The sequence below is a fragment of the Rhinatrema bivittatum genome, chromosome 13 (assembly GCF_901001135.1).
Source record: "Rhinatrema bivittatum chromosome 13, aRhiBiv1.1, whole genome shotgun sequence".
NCBI lineage: Eukaryota > Metazoa > Chordata > Amphibia > Gymnophiona > Rhinatrematidae > Rhinatrema > Rhinatrema bivittatum.
In genome coordinates this window covers 57,535,931-57,559,063 of record NC_042627.1, presented here as the reverse complement: position 1 = coordinate 57,559,063, position 23,133 = coordinate 57,535,931, and the positions used below count along the sequence as shown (strand labels likewise).

At 40.8% G+C, this 23,133-nt stretch overlaps 1 protein-coding gene across 1 annotated transcript in view; it reads left to right on the top strand.

Moving 5' to 3' along the window:
• Positions 1-23,133, top strand: part of FBN1 (fibrillin 1) — a 292,212-nt gene that overhangs the window by 134,578 nt on the left and 134,501 nt on the right. Inside the window, exons 15-21 of the mRNA XM_029574409.1 lie at positions 15-137; positions 3,735-3,857; positions 7,421-7,573; positions 11,209-11,262; positions 12,274-12,399; positions 19,441-19,566; positions 20,580-20,699. Coding sequence (XP_029430269.1) covers positions 15-137; positions 3,735-3,857; positions 7,421-7,573; positions 11,209-11,262; positions 12,274-12,399; positions 19,441-19,566; positions 20,580-20,699 — 825 coding nt within the window. The remainder of the gene's footprint in view (positions 1-14; positions 138-3,734; positions 3,858-7,420; positions 7,574-11,208; positions 11,263-12,273; positions 12,400-19,440; positions 19,567-20,579; positions 20,700-23,133) is intronic.

Here is a 23,133-nt window from a genome sequence, read left to right as displayed (position 1 = left end):
TAATGTATTTTCAGATATGGATGAATGCGGCATCAGAAACATGTGCCTGAACGGCATGTGCATCAATGAGGACGGCAGCTTCAAATGCATTTGTAAACCTGGTTTCCAGCTGGCATCCAACGGGCGCTATTGCACAGGTATAATGTATTCCACTGCAACTCTTACCTGGGTACAAACAGAACACAATAACATTAATTCAGAAAGAGGAAGGGGGCGGGGGAAAAGGCCTATTACCTGTCCTTAATAGGAAATGTTTTGGGGTGGGTGTTTTTTTTTTAAACGGAGTTTAGATTAAGATAGGCAAAATATTCTTTCATCTGTGCACCTTTTTGTGCATTAGGAATGAATGGTTTTTCTCTGCTGTGTTCCCTGGGTGTTAATCTCAGTCAGAGGACAATATAGAAATCGATGTGCCCTTCTAGTCCATAATAATTTCACTGAAAGAGAGAGAGAGAGCTTTTATGTACAAATTTTGTGTTTCAGCAGGTTTCACAAGAATTTACCAACACATAAAACAAGGAATAAACAAACTCTGAGCCAAATTGTATACGGTTACTTATGGTTTTACAATGCGGGTCTTTATGTCTCTAAGCTCCAGTGAAGAAGCACGAGATGTTTGTTTATGCCGTTGGAATTTAAAGAATATAAATGTACATATAGCTGTTTTAATCATACTGTAGCCCTGTTTCTAAACGGCAAAAAAAGAGCCCCCAAAACAAAACAGAGGCTTTGATTTTGATGAACGCCTTGGTTTCGTGCCTGACTCTCCTCCCAGTTGGTCACCCCCCCCCACCCTCCACCCTGTGGAAAACCGTCAGGGCTGGGCTAACATTGTTCCCTCCATCCCTCACCCCCCCCCCCCCCCTCCGGGTTGGTTTGTGGGAGGAATGGAAACAAAACCACCCGTGGGACCATGGGGCTTAGGACGGAGGTTTCTTAAAGCAGCAACTCACGTCAGGCAGACAATGAATCCCATTAAGGTGATCCCCTGACTCTGGAATGTTATTCTGCCGAGGTGGCTGGTGGGGAATCAATTTGATACGGTGATATCCTTTAAAATCACGCAGAGTGGATTTGTTTGGACAGTGGCGTTGCCATGGCTTTCATTTATTGAGGGGCCTTGTGCAGTGTTTCCAGAAGCGACCTGCGGATCCAAAGGGGGGAACCGCCTTCGTGTGGCCCTCGCCGGGACTTCCAGGCTTCCGTTAAAGGAGAAACCTGCCCCATCTTTCCACAGTCCACATCTCGATGCTTAAAACTTGGCAGAGGAGGGATAAGCACAAAGAAGTTGATTTTGAAAAGGGTTTACTTTCGTAAAAGAAGCCTGTATCGTAGCAATTTTCAAAAGCCCATTTACACACTTAAAGCCTCATTTACATGCATAAAACCCAGTTGTTTTTTTTTTAATTACTTTTTTATTCAGCAGAAAGCACAACAAGCTGTCACAGTTTATACAGTATCCATGAGAACTGCAGCACATCGACAAATTTGTCCTATTTGAACAGTAACAAACAGTAAAATACAGCCATTGCATTAATCACGTAAATCCTTTTGAAAATGACTCCCAAAGTGTCCATGAGGGTAATAATGAAGCAGGGCCTGGGGCTTGCAGTCCCATGGGGATCGCAAGACCATTTTTGAAGGGAAAATCCCTGTGGAGTTTTCCTTTGAAAAACTGGGCAGCGTGCACCACCCGGGTTCAGTGTACACAAGATTTAATCACAGGGTTGTTCACGCCTCACTTCTCTTCCTCGACCTGTAAGCATTGCAGTGGGGGGCGCACCCGTGTTTGCTCCAGAGAACGGCTACAGTCAACCTGCAGCATAACGATCGCTTTGATAGTCACCCTGTGCCTTTAAAAATGCACATTTTTGTGTATTTTTAAAGCAGAAAAAGGACTGTATTTCTTTAAATCTCAAAACGCTTCTTGGTGGCACCGTATTTTCTCAATAATTCTGTGGGTTACAGGCCATTCGCAGTATTCTGCTGAACTAATTTGTTATTCCCTAATCTTTCCCTGGCAACACTTACAAGAGTTTATCTTCAGTAGCACCTGAGACTCTTGTGTGTTGTTTTTAAATCAGCATCTTGCTATATATCAGGGGAACAATAATCAAAGTGATTTCCGTGAGTAAACTCTGTTTATCTGGATAAAATTGCACGCTGATTGTTGACCCCCGACAGGTAAAATTGCACCATGCACTCGTAGTGTGCACAGTGATACTCGTGGTGAAAAAGTGGGAGGAGACTGCTTGGGGGGGGGGGAGGGGGGGAGATTACTCACGGACACCTAGGGCCTCTAAGCCGCGTTGTTTTTTCAGTTCTACATCGCATTCTTTTGTCTCGCGGGCAAACACCGGGGGAGGAAAGAACACGGCTAGCGGCCCTTCGCGACGGAGGCCCCAACCTCAAGGGACTGATGTTGCCTTAAAGGGCCGGCCGCTTAAAAGGTTGCTGGGAAAAAGTAACTGTAGAGTAGGGATCAGCCCTGACCCTCCGGTGGCCCCGATTTCCAAAATTTAAAAAAAAAAAAATGCCATTACACGCATGGTGATGGTCCCCCCCCCCCCCGCCCCCTCCAAAGGGTAAAATAAAAAGCATAGCGGCTCCTAATTTCATCTGCTGAAAGGAATATACTGTACACATTCTTCTGCCAAGTTTGACGTGGATTACAAGTCTGCCATTCTGCATTTCTTTTTCTTTTTTCTTTTTTTTTGAAACTGTAAACACACTTTTCATTTTCCTTCATCCCAAAGACTTAGGTATATTCTTAATCAGTTCCGGGACACACTGTGGCTTAACTTTTCCTTCTGCTGCGTCTGCTGCGTCAGAGGCCCCTTTTCTGCGTCAGAGGCCCCTTTTCTGCTGCGTCTGCTGCGTCAGAGGCCCCTTTTCTACCACTTTCCAGTTAAATTATCCGGGTTTGATCTACCATGTGCAACACTTCTGCTTGCTCTAATGGCAAAATTAGATGATAAAAGATTTCTCAGCAGAAGCATCAAATACTAAGTCGGAGGTCCCGAAAGTTAAAAATAATTAAAAATTAAAAAAAAAATGTTAAATCAGCCCACGGCTCGCAGGTTGAAAACTGGACGCTCAATTTTGCCGGCGACCAGTTTCCGAACTGGCTGTCAGCGGGTTTGAGAACAGACGCCGGCAAAATTGAGTGTCGGCTGTCAAACCCGCTGACAGCTGCCGCTCCTGTCAAAAAAAAAGGCGCTAGGGATGCGCTAGTGTCCCTAGTGCCTCTTTTTACCGCGGACCCTCATTTGCATGCGGGCCGATACTAAATCGCGCGCACAGGAGAGTGGCCGCGACTTTTACTGTATCGGCCCGATAGTTGGGCGGATGTTGTATTTGGTGCATCGCTGGGTCTTGTTACTCGTGTCATTATCTCTCAGGGTAGCTGAGCAGACTTGTCTTCTGGGGAGACCTTTCTTTTTGCTGCCTCAGAAATCATTAATATAAACCTTGCATCAGGCTTTTCATGATAGAAAGCCCCTTATATGTTTCTTAAATAAATCTTCTAGGAATATTCACTTTTATTGTTCTTGTAAATGTCATATATATGTGTGTGTATTTATTTTTATTATCATTTATTTTACTCTATAACAGAAATAACTTTTGTTTTGCTTGATAGTCATGAGTTTCATTGAGGGCAGATGAGATTTAGCAAGTAGACAATTACATGTCTATCACAATTAAGTGCATTGGTTTTTTTTGTCTTGCAACAGACATAGATGAGTGTGAGACTTCTGGAATCTGCATGAACGGCCATTGCGTGAACACAGAAGGATCTTTTAGATGTGAATGTTTCCCTGGCTTGGCAGTTGGACTAGATGGCCGTGTGTGTGTAGGTAAGACAAACTCATTGTGAGAAAATCAACAAATAAAGAAGCTTTTGACAAATTTTAATCATTGTTTTTTTTCTTTGTATTAATCAGTATAAGGATGCTTGGCCAGTTGATGGGGCATGGATACCATGCAAAGCTCTGCAGAAATTTACATTTTAGGGCTGATTCACTAAAGTGTGATAATCCATGCTACTGTTAACGAGGATTACTGCCTGCATTAATTGCCGTGGGCCACATTTATTTTCTAAAAGGGCCAATTTACTAAGGAATCAGCCCCTAAATAAGCTCTGTGCATTGTGCAGCACTTCCGTGCCTTTTGGGGGAGAAAGCATCTTAATTGAAAAGTCTAACAAAAATAATGCTTTCATTTTTAAAGGGTTTTGATTTTATAGCCCATCATATTGAAGCAACATTGATTTGAGCATTGCAATTATTTGTGGAGTTTGGATGCACATTGAATGGAGTTCTGCAAAAAAAATTGAGATCAGATTGGAACCAGGCAAATTTCAACCTAGTTAGAGATCAACTGAATTACAGGGTTTTCCCCAGATCCAGTTGGGAAAATCTGACCAAACTCGATGCAGATTTACCATGAATGTTCTGATTCCTGGAAATCTTCATTGAATGTGCCCACTTTGGACCCCATGAATCATGCAAATCTGTTTGGACTCCAATGATGATTTGCTGATTTCATTTGGGGGTTTTTTGTTTTGTTTTTTTTTACAGAAATAAAGCAAACAAAAAAAAATACTTTTTATTAGCCTAACCTAATACATTTCTGAACTAACTTTCAAGAGGTATACTCCCTTCATCAGGTCAAAACAAAATAAGCATGTCAGAGCAAAATAGTCTATTTTTTAAAAAGTTTGACAAATTAATTTGATCATCTATGAACTTCTTGCTACTTTGAACTGGTTGGCAAACATTTTTTTTTTAAGTTTGGACATCTCTAGCTCTGAATCTCGCAGTATTGATTGGCCTCTGACCCCTTGCTGGGACAAGTCAGAAAGCTGCTTGGGAATGTGAACCTTTCTTGTTGGGTTAATTAAGCAAGGACTATGAAGGAGACAAATCTGGCCCCGGTATGCACTGCCAAACTTAAAAAAATAACAATGGAGGCTATGTGCATTAAAATTAACATGTACGCTAATCACTGTTGGCCTGTTCATTAATTACTGAGCCATACAAGGGCACTTTAAATGTTACCATATTTGCATATGCTAAAAATTTAAATATATTGCTAATGACCTCATTAGTCATTAACTTTTTACAGTGGTTACTAAACCCCCAGTACCAGGAGTTAAATTTAACATGTGCTTTTAACGGGTAAAAGTTAGCTTCTGTCTGGGGCTGCTGTGCCAGCTCAGCCTGCTGGCAGTTTACATTGTGTTTTGGGTCTTTCCCCCCTCCCATGGTTCAAAGTTTATGGCACTGCTTGGTGGCACCAGGTCATCACTGAAAGCCAATATAAGAGGTCATAGATTCTCCTCCTAAGGGCTTGCATGGGGGTGTTTGGAGGGGGTCACTGGGGAAGGGAAACTTCTGAGAGGGAGGGGAGGAAAGGGGGTTGGAGTTCTTTATTGGAAGGTGGGGAATCGGAAGGGGGAGGAAGTGTTCCCTGGGCTAACTGGTTCTTTCACATTGGGACAGGTAGGGCATGGGAATGGACCTATGAACTAAACAGTAAACTTTCAAAGGGGGTTTCACATGTAAAAATAGCATATACATGCGTTAGTAGCATGTACACACGTATATGCGAGTTTATATACGCCAAGAGTATGCGTATATTTTCCATATCGCACGTACATTTTAGCAGCAGAAAAAAGAGGCTGGCTGAGGGCATTCTGGGGCAGGGTTCAGAAGCACATTCAGCAGTTATTATTTAGTAAGAGATATGCACGTGTACATTATCCAACTTATTTGTACACATTTACACCGGCTAATTGACTAGTGTATGTGAAATTGAACTTGTCTGCTGGCTGCAATATTTGGGTAGGTTCACGGTGAACTACTAGAGGGCCTGGGTGAATTAGAGATGGACTGAGTGAACTAGTAGAGAGATCTGTGAACTGGTGATTTCAAATATGTTTGCAAGTGTATGGTATATGTGCATACTTTATAAAATACATGCCTCCGCCTATAAATTGGGGTTATTACACATACATGTTATATTTTTTACACAAAGAATATACACGTGTATGTTAATAAAATAGGTAGAAAAAGTATGCATTTTCTTGCATTGGAAATATTTGTGCATACTGAAATATATGTGCATACTTCTGGAGCAGAACTGCGTGATATTTTATAAACTGTTCAGCTTCCGCCACACGGTTTATAAAATACTAGCACAGATCTCCGCACATCCACTTACACGCACAAATGCTGTACTGTAGATAGGATTGAAAAGCTCCCTGTGTGTGCTATGCCTAGTATATGTGGGTTATGATTAGCACATGTTTTTCCTATATTTAATAGGTATATCAAGTATAATAATAATGCATCCTGTGCACATTATTATGGTAGTACACAGGTAGCAAATCTGCTTTTTAACACACACACACACTTGGAAATGCATGCTAACTTTTTAGCAAACATTTTCTAGCACAGTCCAGTATGTAAGCCACAACGTTGGCTCCCCAGGAGCACTGTGCTATAGAATGTATCATAATTCGAGATGCCTTTGACTGTGCAATTCAACAAAGCTGACTTGCTGGTGCATTGATGTAATGGTTCAAAAAAATCAAATGCAATGCATAAAGACTCAAAAAGAAGTTAATTATTATTGCCTTTTGAGGATGTGCATTCGTTTTCATTCATTTTGGTAATTTATGTGAGCAACGTTTTAATGTGCATAAAACTTGATTATATGCATGCCAGTATAAATTATGCACATAGAGGGAAATTTTCTAACAGCCTGTTCAGGGCTAAAATCTGCACATAGATAGTATATGAGACTTTAGCCCAAATTTTTAAAGCGGACTTTTGGGCCTAAGTCTACTTTGAAAATGAGCAGATACCCTTGTGCGGTGTCTGCACACATATTACACCTGCTAGAGAGCAGGCATAAATGTGCATGTGTTCATTTATATAACATACCTAAATGCTTTCCCTCCCCAATCTCATCCCTAGAACGCCAAACCTCTGGCCAATTTTCAAGAGCCAATTAACACGCATAAAAACCGGGTTTTGAAAACTCAGCTCATAAAAAACCAATTTTATGCATACAAAACAGCATCGATTATGCATAAACTACTGAAACAAATGAAATGAACCAGGAAAAGTACAAAAAGAAGGCAAATTGAATGAACAAACCAAACATGTTTTGTGTGCCCATCCCTATTTTCTATGCTTGGGCCTTCAACATTTTCCATAGAAATTAGTTTGAAATCTGTACTAATTTACAATGACTACTTTTCTTGCTCAATTTAAATACGTTCCCCAGTAATAAAAGTTAGTAAGCATGAATACAGCGAAGCTGTACTTTCTGAAGTATGTTTTATTTTTTTACATACTGATCTTCTTATTCCGGCCCCGATAAAATCTGAAGGAATGTTTTTCTTGTGTAGATACCCATATGCGAAGCACATGCTATGGTGGTTACAAGCGAGGCCAGTGTGTTAAACCCTTGCTGGGAGCTGTTACCAAATCCGAGTGCTGTTGTGCCAATACAGAGTTTGCTTTTGGAGAGCCTTGCCAACCCTGCCCTGCTCTAAATTCGGGTACGTAAATGCAAGAAATCCACAAAGCTGCATGACTAGTTTGTGGTTCCGTCAAGAGTGCATTACACCGATTTTTCATGATGTTATGTTAGTGAGTAAAAGTGTAACTGGATTCTCTGTGGGCTGTCACAACTATGTCAGGTGCCAAACTCACCTCCTCCTTCACTCCCATAAATCTCTCTAAATCCACTCCCACCCCTCTCCCCCAGCGACTCCCTTTGAATTACAGTTCATTTATTGCCATGCATGAACCTCTTTGGCACAACATTATTCGCAAATGAAGATCTTTTATTAGATGAATATGGCCACAGCATAGGTCAAGTTACAATACTAAAATCAATCATTGATTAAACCCGAGAACATTATGCAAGCCCTATAGGGTGACAACACCCTCACTTGAGTTGCAGTTCATGAAAGCTCCTTTTGCATCATGCTTAAAGCAATATTCTGGCACTGGGGATAGAGAACCGCCGAAGCCTTGCCCCCTCCAATGTCCTGGTCCGTAGCAAGAGCAAGATACAGCAGATATTTAGTTATTTATTTATTTATTTATTTATTTAAAGCTTTTTTATACCGAGGTTCTGGTAACAGAGTTACTAATCACTTCGGTTTACATTTCAACCATCAAACAATTGACATGAGATATGTCTTACAGTGAACAAGGAAGAAAATAACTTGGAAACAAAATAACATGGTAGAACAAGGAGTGACAAGGTGAGGGAAGTGATCCAGTGTCGCCTAAGCCAACTAGAATGAGGAAGGATGACTGCGAGAGGGGTAGAAGGCAGGTGCAATTATAGCTATATAAAATAAGTTAACAGGTACTTAAGGGGTTGCTCTGGGTAAGGGCGGTCCGAGGGAGCTGTGGAAGCTGAGTATTGTTAAGAGAAGGCTTGACAGAATAACCATGTCTTGAGTCTTTTTTTTAACGTGATTGGGCATTGTTCCAGCCTGAGGTCAGGTGGGAGCGAGTTCCACTGTTTGGGACCAGCCGTGGAAAGAGCTCTTTTACTTAATGTCGTTTTGTGGTCTCTGTGCTAATCTCAGCGGACGGGAGGAGACATGAGATTGTAGAGGGATAGTAGAGGGATTGTAGAGATATATCGGGGAGGTGATCGAATCATTCCCAGCCATGAAAGCCAAAAAACCTAATTGGCAAAGTGCTTATACTCTCGCCCACCCATGCAACTCAGTGGCAGGAGTAGCGTCTTGGAATTCACTGCCTGACCAGCTTATAGACTGCATAGGCCGAGCACAGCATAAGCAGCAGTAGTGCCCACTTGGTATTCTTTGCCTGAACAACTTAAAATAGCATTTCCCGTGCACCCCTAGGATGTGGTCGACCTCCACCTCCCCCTATGCCGCGATTGATTGGCAACCCAAAACACAGCACCAAGACCACAATATCGGGTCCCGAGATGGGTGGGCTGGGTGGGGAAAACCACCAAAAGAAGAGGCTGATGGGAGGACCACTCCCAGCTTAAATTGAGCTCAATGGCCCTCCTACCAGCCTCTGTGCCCCTCCCCAAAGGCAGAGCACCTCCACAGTTGTGGTCTTCCCCCATACCTGGGATGGGAGTTGGCTCCTTAGCTTGTACTGCATCAGCATAAGAATTAACCAAAGACAATGATGTAGCTAAGCCTTTGGGGTCACTTTTGGGGTTAAGATCCTTTCTTTGGAGCTTAATGCATAAATAAATCTTAGTCACAGAGATGACTATAGGTTTGATAGCAATGCTTGAGATAGTTTACAAACATCTGCATGTGCAGACCACCTCTAATAAAAATGCTCTATCATGGAAAATGCAAAAAAATGTTGTAAATCAGTGGCCTGAAAAATTATAGCCAGCTACTATCAATGTATCCATAGTAGTAAAATATTTTACTGGACTTATCAAGCAGTGCTAAAAATCATTACTTTTACACAAAATTTGTTTCTAGGAGATGCAAAGTGAAAGTGAGTCTACTTCAATGTAAAATATAATTATTTAGTCTAAATATACAGACACATGTAATACATTCATGTTATACTGGATTTATTATACCTCATAGGGTTTACTTAAAGATCTTTGAACTTGTTTGTTCATCATTCATCAATTTTATATTTTTCCCAGTTCTGTTATTATGTAAGTCGTGTAATTAGAGTGCCTGAGTTTTTCTGCAATCTGAGATTATTAATGTAGGGTTTTTGAACTTCCTTTTTTGAAATGGAATATGATAGAATGTCTGTCAGCATCTATGTCCATGGAGTTTGTCTTAGCAAAAAAAACAAAACAAAGCAAGCAAATTTTGGCCAACAAACTACACACTTGACAGGTAGCCTGCTTTTTTCTCTCACTATAAATGGCTGCAAATATAAGCAAGAGAACACTCTTGTACAAAAATACTAATACACTACCAAAATTAAGAAAGGGAAAAATATGTCAGCCAAGTCAGAAGGCAATGGAGCGGATTTTAAAAGGGTTACGCATGTATATTACACGCGTAACTGCGAAAACCGGCTCCTGCGCGCGCCGAGCCTATTTTGCATAGGCCCGGTAATGCGCACATGTCCCGGGGCTTGAAAAAAGGGGCAGGGCGTGACCAGAGGCCTCGAAAGGGCCTCTAGGCCGGGGGATCGCACGCCGGCACTTGACCAGTGCGCACAACCTATGCCTGCCCAGAGGCAGGCACAACTTGAAAAACAAAGGTATGGTGGGGTTTTAGATAGGGCTGGGGGGGGTGGGTTAGATAGGGGAAGGTTGGGGGGGGGGCTGAAGGAAAGTTCCCTCTGAGGCTGCTCCGATTTCGGAGCGGCCCCAGAAGGAACAGGGAAAGCCTTTGGGGCTCCCCTAGGGCTCGGCGTGCACAAGTGTGCACCCCCTTGCATGCGCCGACCCTGGATTTTATAACATGCGCGCGCAGTTGCGCGCGCATGTTATAAAATTGGGCGTAGATTTGTGCGCGCCGTGTTGTGCGCACAAATCTACGCCCGCGCCTAGCTTTTAAAATCTGCCCCAGTGTGTGTATTGAAATTAAGTCCTCAAAATGTGGACAGAATCCATCACACTAATCAGTAATAAGAAAAAAATCAACAAAAAAAAGTTCCCAAGGTGTACACAATTAGCAATAACTGAGCAATTACCAAATTTAAGGGCCTGATTCACTAAGTCTTTTCTCCCATTCTGTGTCTATGGGGCAAATGATTAGTGAATCAGGCCCTAATTGTGAAGTTATATATAGGCCTACTAGTGCATAGCAATATGCAACCTCTGTATACAGGCAGGGATCAAGATCTAGTATCTGGAGAAAGAAAGGAAGATTATACTCAGCTTCTAAAGTCATCCCATGCAAATCTCATTTCACATTTTGATGTATAGCATGCAGTCAGGGGGCCATAAACATTCTCATGTGCTCCTTGCACCTGGTTACTGAAAGGGAGAACTTACAGAAGAACAAAAGTTGGCTTCCAGCAGCTAATTAATAACACTGAATGGATTCTACATTCTTCTGTATATATTCTTCCACGAGGAAAAAATTCTCTCATTCCCAAATGGAATCTGAATCTGACATGTATTAGAACTGCATGAGAACTGAAAGTCTTCAACAGTGCTAACAAAAGTAACATTCAGCTGTTTCTTCCTTCCCCACCCCAGAGGAATATCAGGCTCTTTGCAGTAGCGGACCAGGCATGACATCAGCAGGAAGTGGTAAGAATGCACCCTACCGTTAGTCTTAATGCAGAGAAACAATGTGTCAAAATATTTAATGAAATATGTTTGTGCAAGAAAAACAGAGACTAGAAAAGAAGTTCCAGGAGAGATGTTGGGCTATATTTTAAGTAACTCAACGCACAATAAAGCTCTGGAATCTGTTGCCAGAGGATGTGGTTAGTGCAGTTAGTGTAGCTGGGTTCAAAAAAGGTTTGGATAAGTTCTTGGAGGAGAAGTCCATTAACGGCTATTAATCAAGTTTACTTAGGGAATAGCCACTGCTATTAATTGCATCAGTAGCATGGGATCTTCTTAGTGTTTGGGTAATTGCCAGGTTCTTGTGGCCTGGTTTGGCTTCTGTTGGAAACTGGAAGCTGGGCTTGATGGACCCTTGGTCTGACCCAGCATGGCAATTTCTTATGTTCTTATGTTGACATTGAAAGATATGGTAATCACCCACATTGTGCTTGCATGCAGAAAATGAAATAAAATATAAAATAATAATAATAAAATCAACAAAACCATATCATAAACATTAGAATAGAATGTAGCTGCCTTGGGCATTGCTGGAAAGGTGGTTTAGAAATTTTTATGAATGAATAAATAAAAATTAATTTACAGATATGTTCCAATGAGTCCAGTAAGCATGAAGAAATTATTTTTGGTGATTAGTAACTAATGGACATGCATTATATTTAAAGCCAGTAGTGACTCTCTATTTCTTTTACCTCTGATTATATTAGTGCTTGTACTTCTGAATTATAAAGATACAGTAGAGAAATATAATGTATGCATTTTTTATCCATCCATCTTACTTCTGTGTAGGTCATTTTCATATTTTCAGTATTTTAATGTAAGTTACTTAGTTATTTCATAGAAAGGTAATACATTTTACCTTTTGCTTTAAAACTGAAAATAGAAATGCAGCCAGTAGAAGAGAATTTAGATTTTTGCAGTGAGTTTTAATGAATGGGTAAAAATTAGACAAAATAAAAAATCTGTTTACAGATATAAATGAATGTGCATTGGATCCTGACATCTGCCCAAATGGAATTTGTGAGAACCTGCGAGGAACCTACAAATGCATATGTAACTCAGGATATGAAGTGGATACATCTGGGAAACATTGCATTGGTAAGAAAGTTATAATTTTTCCAATTAGTGCCTAATACTTGATATGCTACAACTCTGCTTTTTTCTCTGTTTCTAATGTAAATCTGAAATCCATGCTTTCTGTCTTAGTCATCCTACTTCTATTTAACTACTTAACCTGCTTGCACTACATGCCACATTCCTGAAATACAGACTAAGGGGTTTATTTACTAAAAGGTAGATTTTGACTCACGCGTGGGCGTCCATGTGTGTGCGGTTGCCGGCGCATGCACGTGGAATCGACGATTTTATAACTTACGCGCGTTGTCACACTTTGTATATTTTACAGATTTGATATGTTTATGACAAATGCACATTTGTAGAAGTGTCCATAGCAAGAAAACATTTGTGAAATGTTTATTAACTGGACAATTTTCGTAATGTTGTCCAGAAATTAAAAACGGGTGATGCAAATGAAGTGGTTTCAGAAACACGATCCGCCTACATTATGGCTAATGATTCATCATTTCCATGAGTAATTTTGATCATCCAAACAAATGATGTTAATGGCTTGTGAAGCACTTAATTGGGATTTTCCAGTGGACTTTCCTCACTCTGGAGATCCTCCTGTTCTCCACCACCCAGGAGGGAAAAGGGGTATGTGTGCTCGAGGGAATCTTTCTCTCTACCCACCAGGCGAGATGTGTGTGTGTAACCACATATCAAGTCAACAGAAGGTGCCCTGAAACAATCGCCTTCCTTCTCATCGGGAAAGAGGAATGCGAGTTCTTAAAAGGATCCTTCTTCCTGCCTACCTGCCAGAAGAGAAGAGGGCGTGTATGCCTGAGAAAATCCTTTTTACCACTCGCCAGGAGAAAGGAAGGTCCCTAGATTTGAGAGAATTATTTTTTCTGGCTCGCCAGAAGGGGAATCCTTTGGCTTACTCATCAGGAGAGAGAGAGGGGTACCTGGGCATTAGTGAAGATTTTTCCTGCTCTCCAGGAGTTAGAAGGCCTAACCTTAGCCCAAGGGAATCATTGCCTTGCCTGCCAGGAGAAAGCAGGGTACCTGAGCTTAAATGAATCCTTCTCCCCACCCACTAGAAGAGAGGAGATATTTGGGTCCCTTCTCTCCAGTTGTTAAGACAGGAGTTAGAGGACCAGGACTGGAATTAGATTAGCAACAAGCAAAAACTGATATATGATTAAGAAATACTGATGGGTGCACAACCTAAGCAAGGGCTGGTGCTTTCTATTCAATGTCTGAAATGTAGCGTTATGGTAATTAGTTGTGCGCTATTAAATGGATTCTTTTTAAAAAGAAGAAATGGTTGAGTATATTTAGGCAGCTTAAGAGCAAGGAAGAAAATAGTTACAGAAAAAAAAAAGAAATCTTTCCAAAAGTAAACAAAATATAAGTGTCTAGCTACTATTAAATTAAAATTACCCTCCTGTGGTTTTAATTCATGGGGTGTTTACTTTTACATTAGTGTGTTAATATTATAATACATGGCAAACTATTAATTTCTTTAGACAGAGGGGTTGATTTTTTTAATAAGTGGCAGTGATTTGTGGTCATATTACTCACAGATGTAATGTGACATCTGTGAGTAATAAGAGAAAAGTGATGTCACACCCATGAGTAATAAGAGAGTGACATCCATAAATAATAAGATTTCTCTCGCATTGGAATTGATCCACTTGTGGGATTGAGGGTTTCAGTCTTCTGCATTTTTTTTTTTTTTTAAAGAAACACTGTTGGGAAAAACTGTGCACTGTTTGTGGAGGCAGAGGAAGAGAGAGCTGACAGGGAACTGTGGTAGCAACAGCAAGCAGTTGCTGGGTGGATAATGAGCAGCGGACATTAGAGGGAATGACTCCATGTATTACGAGAAATGAAATATAAGCAGGCGTCCACTTTGTGGTTCTTGTGACATTGGTTATCCATTCACTCATGGTTTGTGATGTCAACGGAACCCCCCTTCCTACAGCTGACAGTCTTAATACAGCCATTTGCCTTGCTTTCAAGCTTGGAATACATCAAAGGAGGGGCATTCAAATTTCTCTTGTGGTCTAAAAATGGCATAAAATTGAAGGATGATTTGAGCTAAACATAAAGTTGGCACAAACATATAAAAATTTAATAATAATTTGAGAAATCTCAACGAGAGGGTAGGTACTTTAGGTCTAGTTCTCACCAGAATGCAGGATCTGGTGTAAGGGGTAATGGTGGTGGAGCCATGTGGCAATACTGATCATAATGGAATCAAATTTGAGATAATCACTGGAACAAAAAGAATAAACTACTATAATAACATATAATAAGAGAGAGCATGATAAAATGAAGAAACGTATTAGAAGGAAACTGAAAGGAACAGTTACAAGGGTTAAAAGCAAACGTGAGGCTTTTAAAACTGTTTAAAAACACCATCTTGGAAGCCAAGATAAAATGTATTCCACAGATGTAAAAAGATCAAAAAAAGAACAATCATCTGCCAGAATGGATAAATGGTGTTGCGAAAGAGGCTTGCAAAGCCAAAAAGGCAGATTTTAAAAATGGAAAGCAGAATCTAATAGGGAAATTAGGAAGGCACATAAGCACTGCCAAATTAGATGTAAAACATTAATAAAGCAGGCCAATAGAGAATTTGAGCACCGATTTGCCAAATAGGCCAAAGCTAATAAAACCTTTTTCAACTACATTAACAAGATATCTGTGAAATAGTCAGTCGGTCCTTTAGATGGCCAGGGATAAAAGGGACACTCGGGGAGGATAATACCATAGCAGAAAAACTAAATGAATTCTTTGCTTCAGTCCTTACTATTAAGGTTTTTTGGGAGATACCCATGCCTAAACTGTTCTTTGTAACCTATCATTCAAATCTGCCTTTGGGCTTGAGGACTGAAGGATGGCAAATGTAATGCAGAGATGACCCAAGTGACTATAGACTGTCTGGGGTCTCTCCCATCCCCTGTAACTCCCCTCCTTCACCCCCCCCCCCCCCCAATAAAAATATCATCTAGGGCCTGGTCTTACCCAGATGGGCAGAACTGTGCCCAGCTTTGGCCTCTCTGGAACCCTAACTCCTTCCTTTTGGATCCCCCAAATATCTGCCAGGGTGGGGGGGGGGGGGCCTTCCCAGTCCTCTTCCATAGGAGTCCAGGCATAAGCAAAGGATGGATGTAATCTCCAATTCATGCCCTGCTGAAATTCTTTTAAAAACTGTGCTGGCCAGCCCTGAGACTAGTGCTAAGTGCGACATCAAAATCATGTTGGTCTCAGGGTTGGCTGCTCGGCTAGTGCCATTTTCTTGTATGGCCATACAAATATATCTTCATATAAGAAAATGCAGTCAGCCAGCCTTGAGGCTGTGGTGTCATTTTGATGTCATGCTTGCACCATTCTCAGGGCTAGTTGGTGCTATTTTTAAAAGGATATCAGTGGGGTAGGAGCAAGTGGGAATAGCTTCCGTCCCTTTCCTTGTGCTGGCCCGCAGTGGAAGGGGTAAGTGGGAGCCAGGGAAGTCCGAGGACCCAACTGGGCTCAGCTCTTCCCATCAGGTAGGCCTGGGCCTCAGCTGATTTCTTCGGGGACTGGAGGGGGTTTGGAGAGGCCCAGACCGATCCCAGGGGAGGCTTCATTTTGATTTATTTTATTTTTATTTTTTTCAGTTTGACAAATTAACTGAACCAAAATACATAGTAAAATGAAATCCTACCCCCCCCCCCCCAAAAAAAAAAGTGCTGAAACAAAAAAAGTTTGGCTGCACATTTTTAGTGGAAGCTATTGTCAAGAATAAAATTAGTGGTCATTTGGATACATAGCTTATAGCAAAAGCGCCAGCGTGGATGCAGCAAAAGGAAGTCGTGCCTCCTAAGGATTCTTTGAAGGTACAAATAAGTTTGTTGATTAAGATGAGTTGGTAGGATTTTCAGAAGGCATTGGACAAAGTCCCTCATGAGAGACTCCTTAGAAAATTAAAAGTCAAGGGATGTCTTTCTGCGACTTGGTTAAAAGATAGGAAACAGTGAGTGGGGCTAAATAATCAGTTTTTCCAATGGAGAGCGGTGAATAGTGGTGCACCTCAGGGATCTGTACTGGGGCCGATGTAGTTTAACTTCTTTATTCACAATCTGGAAAAGAGAGCAATAAGTGATTTGGCCAAAACTGCACAAGACACAAAAATATTTAAATTGCCGTACCTTAAAACACAAGCAGTCAGTGAGGAACTGCAGAAGGACCTTGCAAGGCCTGGGAACTGGGAATCTAAAAGATGTCATGTTTATATTTTTATGGTTTTTTTTGTAAAATTGTAAATCACCTCGAGTTGTTTTTATGGTAGAAACAATATATAAATTGAAATTAAAAAATGGCAGCTGAAATTTAATGTGGACAAGTGCAAAGCGCATAGGTAAAGGTAATCTTAATCAATGGGTACGCATATTAGGAGTCACCTCCAGTGAAAAGGATCCGGGAGTCCTTGTGAACGACAAGTTGAACCCTCTGCTCAGTGGGTGGCCCTGGTCAGAAAAACAAACAGAATACTAAGAACTTTCGGAAAGGGATGGAGAACATTGTAACGCCTTTGTATGACTGCACCTTGAGCAGCTCTGGTCACCCTTTCTTTAGACAGGTATAGCTGAACTAGAAAAAAATACACAGTCTGATGACAAAAGTGATGGGTATGGAACGGCTCCCTTATGAAGAAAGGCTAAACAGATTATGGCCCTTTGGCTTGGAAAAGAGATGACTGAGAAGGGCTTAGGATAGAGGTTTATAAAACCATGAGTGGGGTGGAACAGGTGAAAAGGGTAAAGTTTATTTACCCTTTCAAATAAAATTAGTACTAGTAGGGGGCACTCCATGAAACTAGCAGGTGGCGGATTGAAACATATTTAAGGAAAGTATTGTTTCACTCGTCCCACAACTAAGCAGAGGAATTTTGTTGCCAAAGGATGTGGTCAAGGTTTCTACCATAGCAGGGTTTAAAAGGAGTTTGGACAAGTTCCTGGATGAAAAGTAAATAATTATTAGGGAGGCTCGGGGAAATCCGCCGCTTATCCCTGGGCGTGAGCAGCAAGGAATAGCTCTTACTCCTTGGGACCTGCTGGGTACGTGAGACCTGGATTGGCCACAGAATGCTGGGCTCAGTGGACGTTTGGGCTGACCCAGCATGGCACTACTTCAGGTTGATATTTAAAAGCCATTTAGACGGATAACTGAAAAGTTATCCATGTAAAGGGAAAACCAGCACATTAAAAGTCGTCTTCCCCTTAATTCTAGGCAGATAACTAGTTATGCGGCTAGAATTTAGGCGCGTAAATCGGGGGCGTTCCATGGGTGGTGAGGAGGCGTTTTGGGGAGGAGCGGAGTCATAGCCGCATAAGGTAAGCAGCTAATTCCAATATTTGGAGTTAGCCGCTTAACTTATGTGGCTAACTCTGGTTGTGCCACTGACCTGTCCTAAACTTAGCCTCATAAACATATACGCCACTGAATATACCCTGCTAGTTAGTAGGACACGTTTATCTGGCTAACTAGCCAAGCCACTCAGCCACTGAATATTTCCCTCTCTTATGGTCTTAGGCTACTGCTACCATTTTAAAACAGCAGGGCCACTAAAGATTGTTTTTATGTAATTCATAAGGCAACTAAAAGAAACAACATTTTTAATATTACCTGTTCTTTGTTTTGATTTTTGTTTGTTATGAAGAGATATTAGTGGTTAAACCTTTTATAAACAAAGAGAATAAGACCGGGTCCAAAAATTACATTTCACCCAAAGAAGGCCAGGGGATACAAGTAGATTTGAGCTTAAAGCCCCAAAATAATTTGCCTCCGATTCAGTTCCATACAGTTAAGGCTCCTAAGCTTCGCACATTTCTCTCTTCTTGCTTAACCAGTCCTACGATTATGGATCTAAATGAAGCAAAGGAGCTTCTGTGCAGGCTTTCATCTGAACTTCCTGCATGCATCACACTGACATCTAGCACCGAGAATGGACTTGGGAAAACCTATCTGGGGTGGGTGTGTGTGCGTGTGGGTGGGGGGGGGGGGGGGGGGGGGGGGGGGAGAAGCAGGATAGTGCATGCCTATAATAAAAAGCCGCTTACTTGATTTTCAGAACAATTGTAAAATCTATCAAAGTAAGACAATCAAGAAATAACAAAAGAGAACAGGAGAATCATGCAAGCTGATATTTTGAAGGATCTAGTTAGTACTGCTGTTTTAAAAAAAAAACAACAAAAAACAGCATATTGCAAAAATATGGTTCAGGGGCCGCATTGGATGAAGGCTTGTGTATCGCCTTGTCCTCTGTTCAATGCATACCCCTCCAACTGGAAGCATCGGCTGAACACATAAGTGTTAGAGGAGGAATAGCCTAGTGGTTAGAGCAGTGGGCTATGAACCAGGAGACCAGACCCTGGGCAAGTCACTTTACCCTCCATTGCCTGAGGTACAAACTTAGGGCCTCATTTTCCAAGCCGCTCGCACACGATAAGGGACCTTTCGCACGCGAAAAGTCCCCTTATCGCGTGCGATACCAGGATGGGGGCGGAGTCGGGGGCGGAGTTGGCCCTGGAAGAGGAGGAGTTGGGGTGTCACTGGGGCTGACTCTGCGCCGACGCTGCGGACAGCGAAAAGGTAAGTGCCTTTTTGCGTCCGCTTTCGCTCCCAATAGCTACACCTCCTATGGTAGCGCTATTGGGTGTGAAACCGGCAGCGATTGCACCGTCTCTTCCCTTTTTTCTAGCCTGCCCCCCTCTCCCCTTCCCTGTTGCATTGTAACGTTCATTCTTTCAGTTCATTGTAAACCGGCATGATGTGTTTCTCGAATGTCGGTAAATAAAAGTTCATTCATAAATAAATAAATAAACATGAAAAATAAATAAGTGAATGAGGAAGGGAGAGTGAGGCGATTTATTCTGCTCTCCAGACTGCACATTCCTGTATGATGTAAATAAAGTTTGCTACAATATTTGATATGCCCCCCAATTTTTTTTTAATAAAATGCTGCTGTAAAGACCAACAGTTTAATGTTCAGACTGAAACATAAATCTATTTCTTGTTAACTTATTGCAGATATTGATGAATGCTCATTGAACAGACTACTTTGTGACAACGGTCAGTGTAGAAATACCCCCGGAAGCTTTACCTGCACCTGTCCCAAAGGATATGTATTCAAGCCTGATCTGAAAACCTGTGAAGGTAAGACCTGGGGTAGCAAAGAGTTTAAAGCACACCTCACTCTTTGTTGTTTGACAGCTATACTTGATAGCTGTTGAACAAACAAGGGAATCAACCTCATGTAGGTAGATCATTTGCATTTGATAATACCAAAAAAAAGCCTCATTTCATTTCATTAAATCTTCTACATTGTTTTACTTAATGGTTTTAATGCTAGCACGATGACCACATGCAAGTGAAGCCTACTTTATATGAGGAATGGCTCTTCACTATACTGATAGCAAGTTAATTCCTTCAGTATCTATTGGAATATCAGATTTCAAGAAGCACTGAATCAATTTGTAATGATCTCTAGAGGCCAGAACTGAAAAAAAAGCAAATAATTTTGGTTGCTTGTATAGCAAGGGGAGGGGGGAGTATCTTTCATTGGCAGAAATAGCTTGGTTTCAACAAGACAAATTCTGGATCTGATCATAGTTAGGACACATTAGAACACATTATATACCTGTCTTTAAATCCAAACAAGGATTTAAATTCCTAGATATTGGAGGTTCCCTTTGAGCTTAAAATATGGCTAAATGCACATTAGCAGATGAGCATGATTCATTACAGATGTCTTTAGGACATCTATTTCCATGTTCAGCCACTGCTGGAACATATTTTCTCAAATACTGTTCACAGCAAAGTGGAATACTGAGTTTTACTGCCTGCAGGAGGAAGCAGGGGGCTTCTCACAGCTAAGAAGAACTGGAAAGAGACTGTATTGCAAATTGAAAAAATGTGCAATTTTTAGTTGGTTTTGCAAATATTTATGAAAGAGTGAGACCACCAAATTATACTGTATTTTTAATTTCTATGAAACTGTGAATTTCGCATGATTACTATGACTGTAGTGTAAAATTCCAAATTAGAGATTATTTTTAAAAAATGCTTCTGGAAATGGATTTATTCTTATATAATATTTCTATTTTAAATGGCATTAACTTCAAGTGCAGAATTGTTTGTTCTCATATGTTACATTTCCTTTGCCTTAGATATTGATGAATGTGAGTCCAACCCCTGTATTAATGGCGCATGCAAGAACAATCCAAGCTCTTTCATATGTGAATGTCCCACTGGAAGCACTTTGGATACAACGGGAACCATTTGCATAGGTATTTGATTGCAGATCAGACTAGTACTGCTACTGCTTATTTTTATTGTGCCACTCGATGTACACTGCACTTTGCAGAATCACCAAAGAAACGGCCCCTACTCTGTGGAGCTTTGCAATTTAGTCAAGGAATACAACTAAGATGTTGGGGAGATTTCAGGAAATGTACTTATTTCAGGAAACATAGATAAAATTGACAAAGTTTTGGTGGAAAGGCCAGGATTTTAGGTTTAAAAGCAACCTAAAAAGCTATGCTTTAAAGTGGGACTTGAGATGGCCAGAGAGAGGGTTTGATGCATCAGTTAAAGACTTCCAGGTGGAAAACACCGAGTCAACATCTGGCCGGTGAGAAGAAAAGCACAGATAAAAGCAGCTTGCCCAGTGAATGGAGGTCATGAGGAGAAATATAGGAAGCAAAAAGAGCAGAGTTTTTGAAGACGATTGTAGCTGAGTAGGAGAAGTTTGACCTGTATGAGGAAGCAGCTAGGGAGCCAATGTAATGACTTGAGAAGAGGGATTGTATAGATGTAAAGCAATGGAGGAAGAGAAGTCAGGCAGCTGAATTATGGATAGACTGTACCAATGAGACCTGGGAGGAAAAGGTTGCAGTGGTCTAAGAGGGAGGTGATGAGAGAGCAGATAAAAGTTTTGGCAGTGTATTCAAAAAGGAAGGGACAGATTTTTAGTGATGTTATAGAGATGGAAATGATATGTTTTAGTGGTGTTTTTTGGATGTATGGTGAGAAGAAAAGATAGGAAGCAAACATGACTCCAAGATTGTGGGTTGATAGAATTGGGAAGAAGACAGTATTATTCTTGACAATAAAGAGTGGGAAAGGGGAGAGGAAAGTGGCTTAGGAGCAAAGATGAAAAGTTCAGACTTGGTCATGTTAAGTTTAAGATGAGGGTGGGACATCCAGATGGCAATGTCAGAAAAGCTGGCTGAAATTTGGGATTCAATAATTAGTAGCATGTAACTACTACTATTATTAAATAGAACACCCCACTAGAAGAATAAAAATGACATTATAATGTTAAGATTACTATTCTCACCATTATTATATCATTCCAACCACAAAAAGCATTTTGCCAGTTTCCTCTTCCCATGTGAAATCACAATGCTGCTGACCTCTCCCCATGTCCATTCCAAAATGATGATTCAACCATATTCCCATAATACAACGAAAGAACATTGCCAGGACTTCTTGTTCTCGTTCTCCATTCCCTTTCATCCTTCATATCCCTTTACACAACTGTCCAAATGATTTTTTAATGATATTGTTTATAGTGTACATACAAAAAAAATAAAATAAGGGGGACACAAATCACACACCAGAACATAATCAATACAGAAAAATGTGTGTGGTAATAGTGGAAAAAGAACTGCCCAAAACAATATGGCTAAATTCCATGATTTATGTCTACAAACTAGAAATGGAAAGAGCTGCTCATGCACAGAAAGAATCATGAAGACGCCAGCGAACTGATTGTCAACAAAAGTGAACAAAATATAAGCCTGGCGAGTTTATATCCTCAAATTCAGAACAGCAATGTTTATAAATCTGTTGTCTCTCCGATGAGACAATTTTTCTGATGTTAAATTTGTACAAGCAAAAGAAAAAAAGGTGAAACAAATCACACATCAAAAAGTAATCGATGCACAAAAATGTGTGTGGTAATAAAGAATTGCTGAAAACAATTCGGCAAAATTATGTGATCTGTTAGAAAATAGAAGTGGTTTGCCAACATTTTAGTGCTTTTTTTTCTGTGCATGAGTAAACAATTTGGTTTAAAAAACCTATTAACATGTAGTGATTTGTACTGAGTTGTGTCATTTCACGATTGACAGATACTATAGGTGAAAAATTCTGTAGACAACATAGTGCCAGCATATTGTGAGGATCTTATTAGTCCTCCTTGAGGTCTGTGCAATTTTGTTGTTTGGAGGTAGATCCCTACCTTTGCACAGAGGTAACTTTTGTACAATGAAATGATACCGGCCTCAAAGCCCACTAGTGCCATTTTGATTAGAGCATCTGTGGATTGGTACTTCCCTGTGAAGACACAATTGTCAGCTGCTAAGTGGGCCTGGATGAATAGGGAGGGATTGGTGGAACTGTTTTACATTTCAGAATTGTGACTTTTGTGGCAGGGGGCCCCCTGGGGCTGGTTGCTATTGCCTTATTTTAACACACAAAGAAAACCAAACAAAATTTTGTTTTTCTTTTATTTTGTTTTCCAAACTAAATGAAACGAAAGCTCAGCCCTATTATTACTTCAAATTCTAATCACTTATTGTAAATGTAGTTGATTCAGTTTGAGATAATTGTGTAATTCACTCAAGGCTCGATTTTTAATGGCCCGCGCGAGCAATAAACAGGGGTTACACGTGAGGGGTGGGCCTTGCCCACGCCGCGTGCATTTTAAAAGGGGCC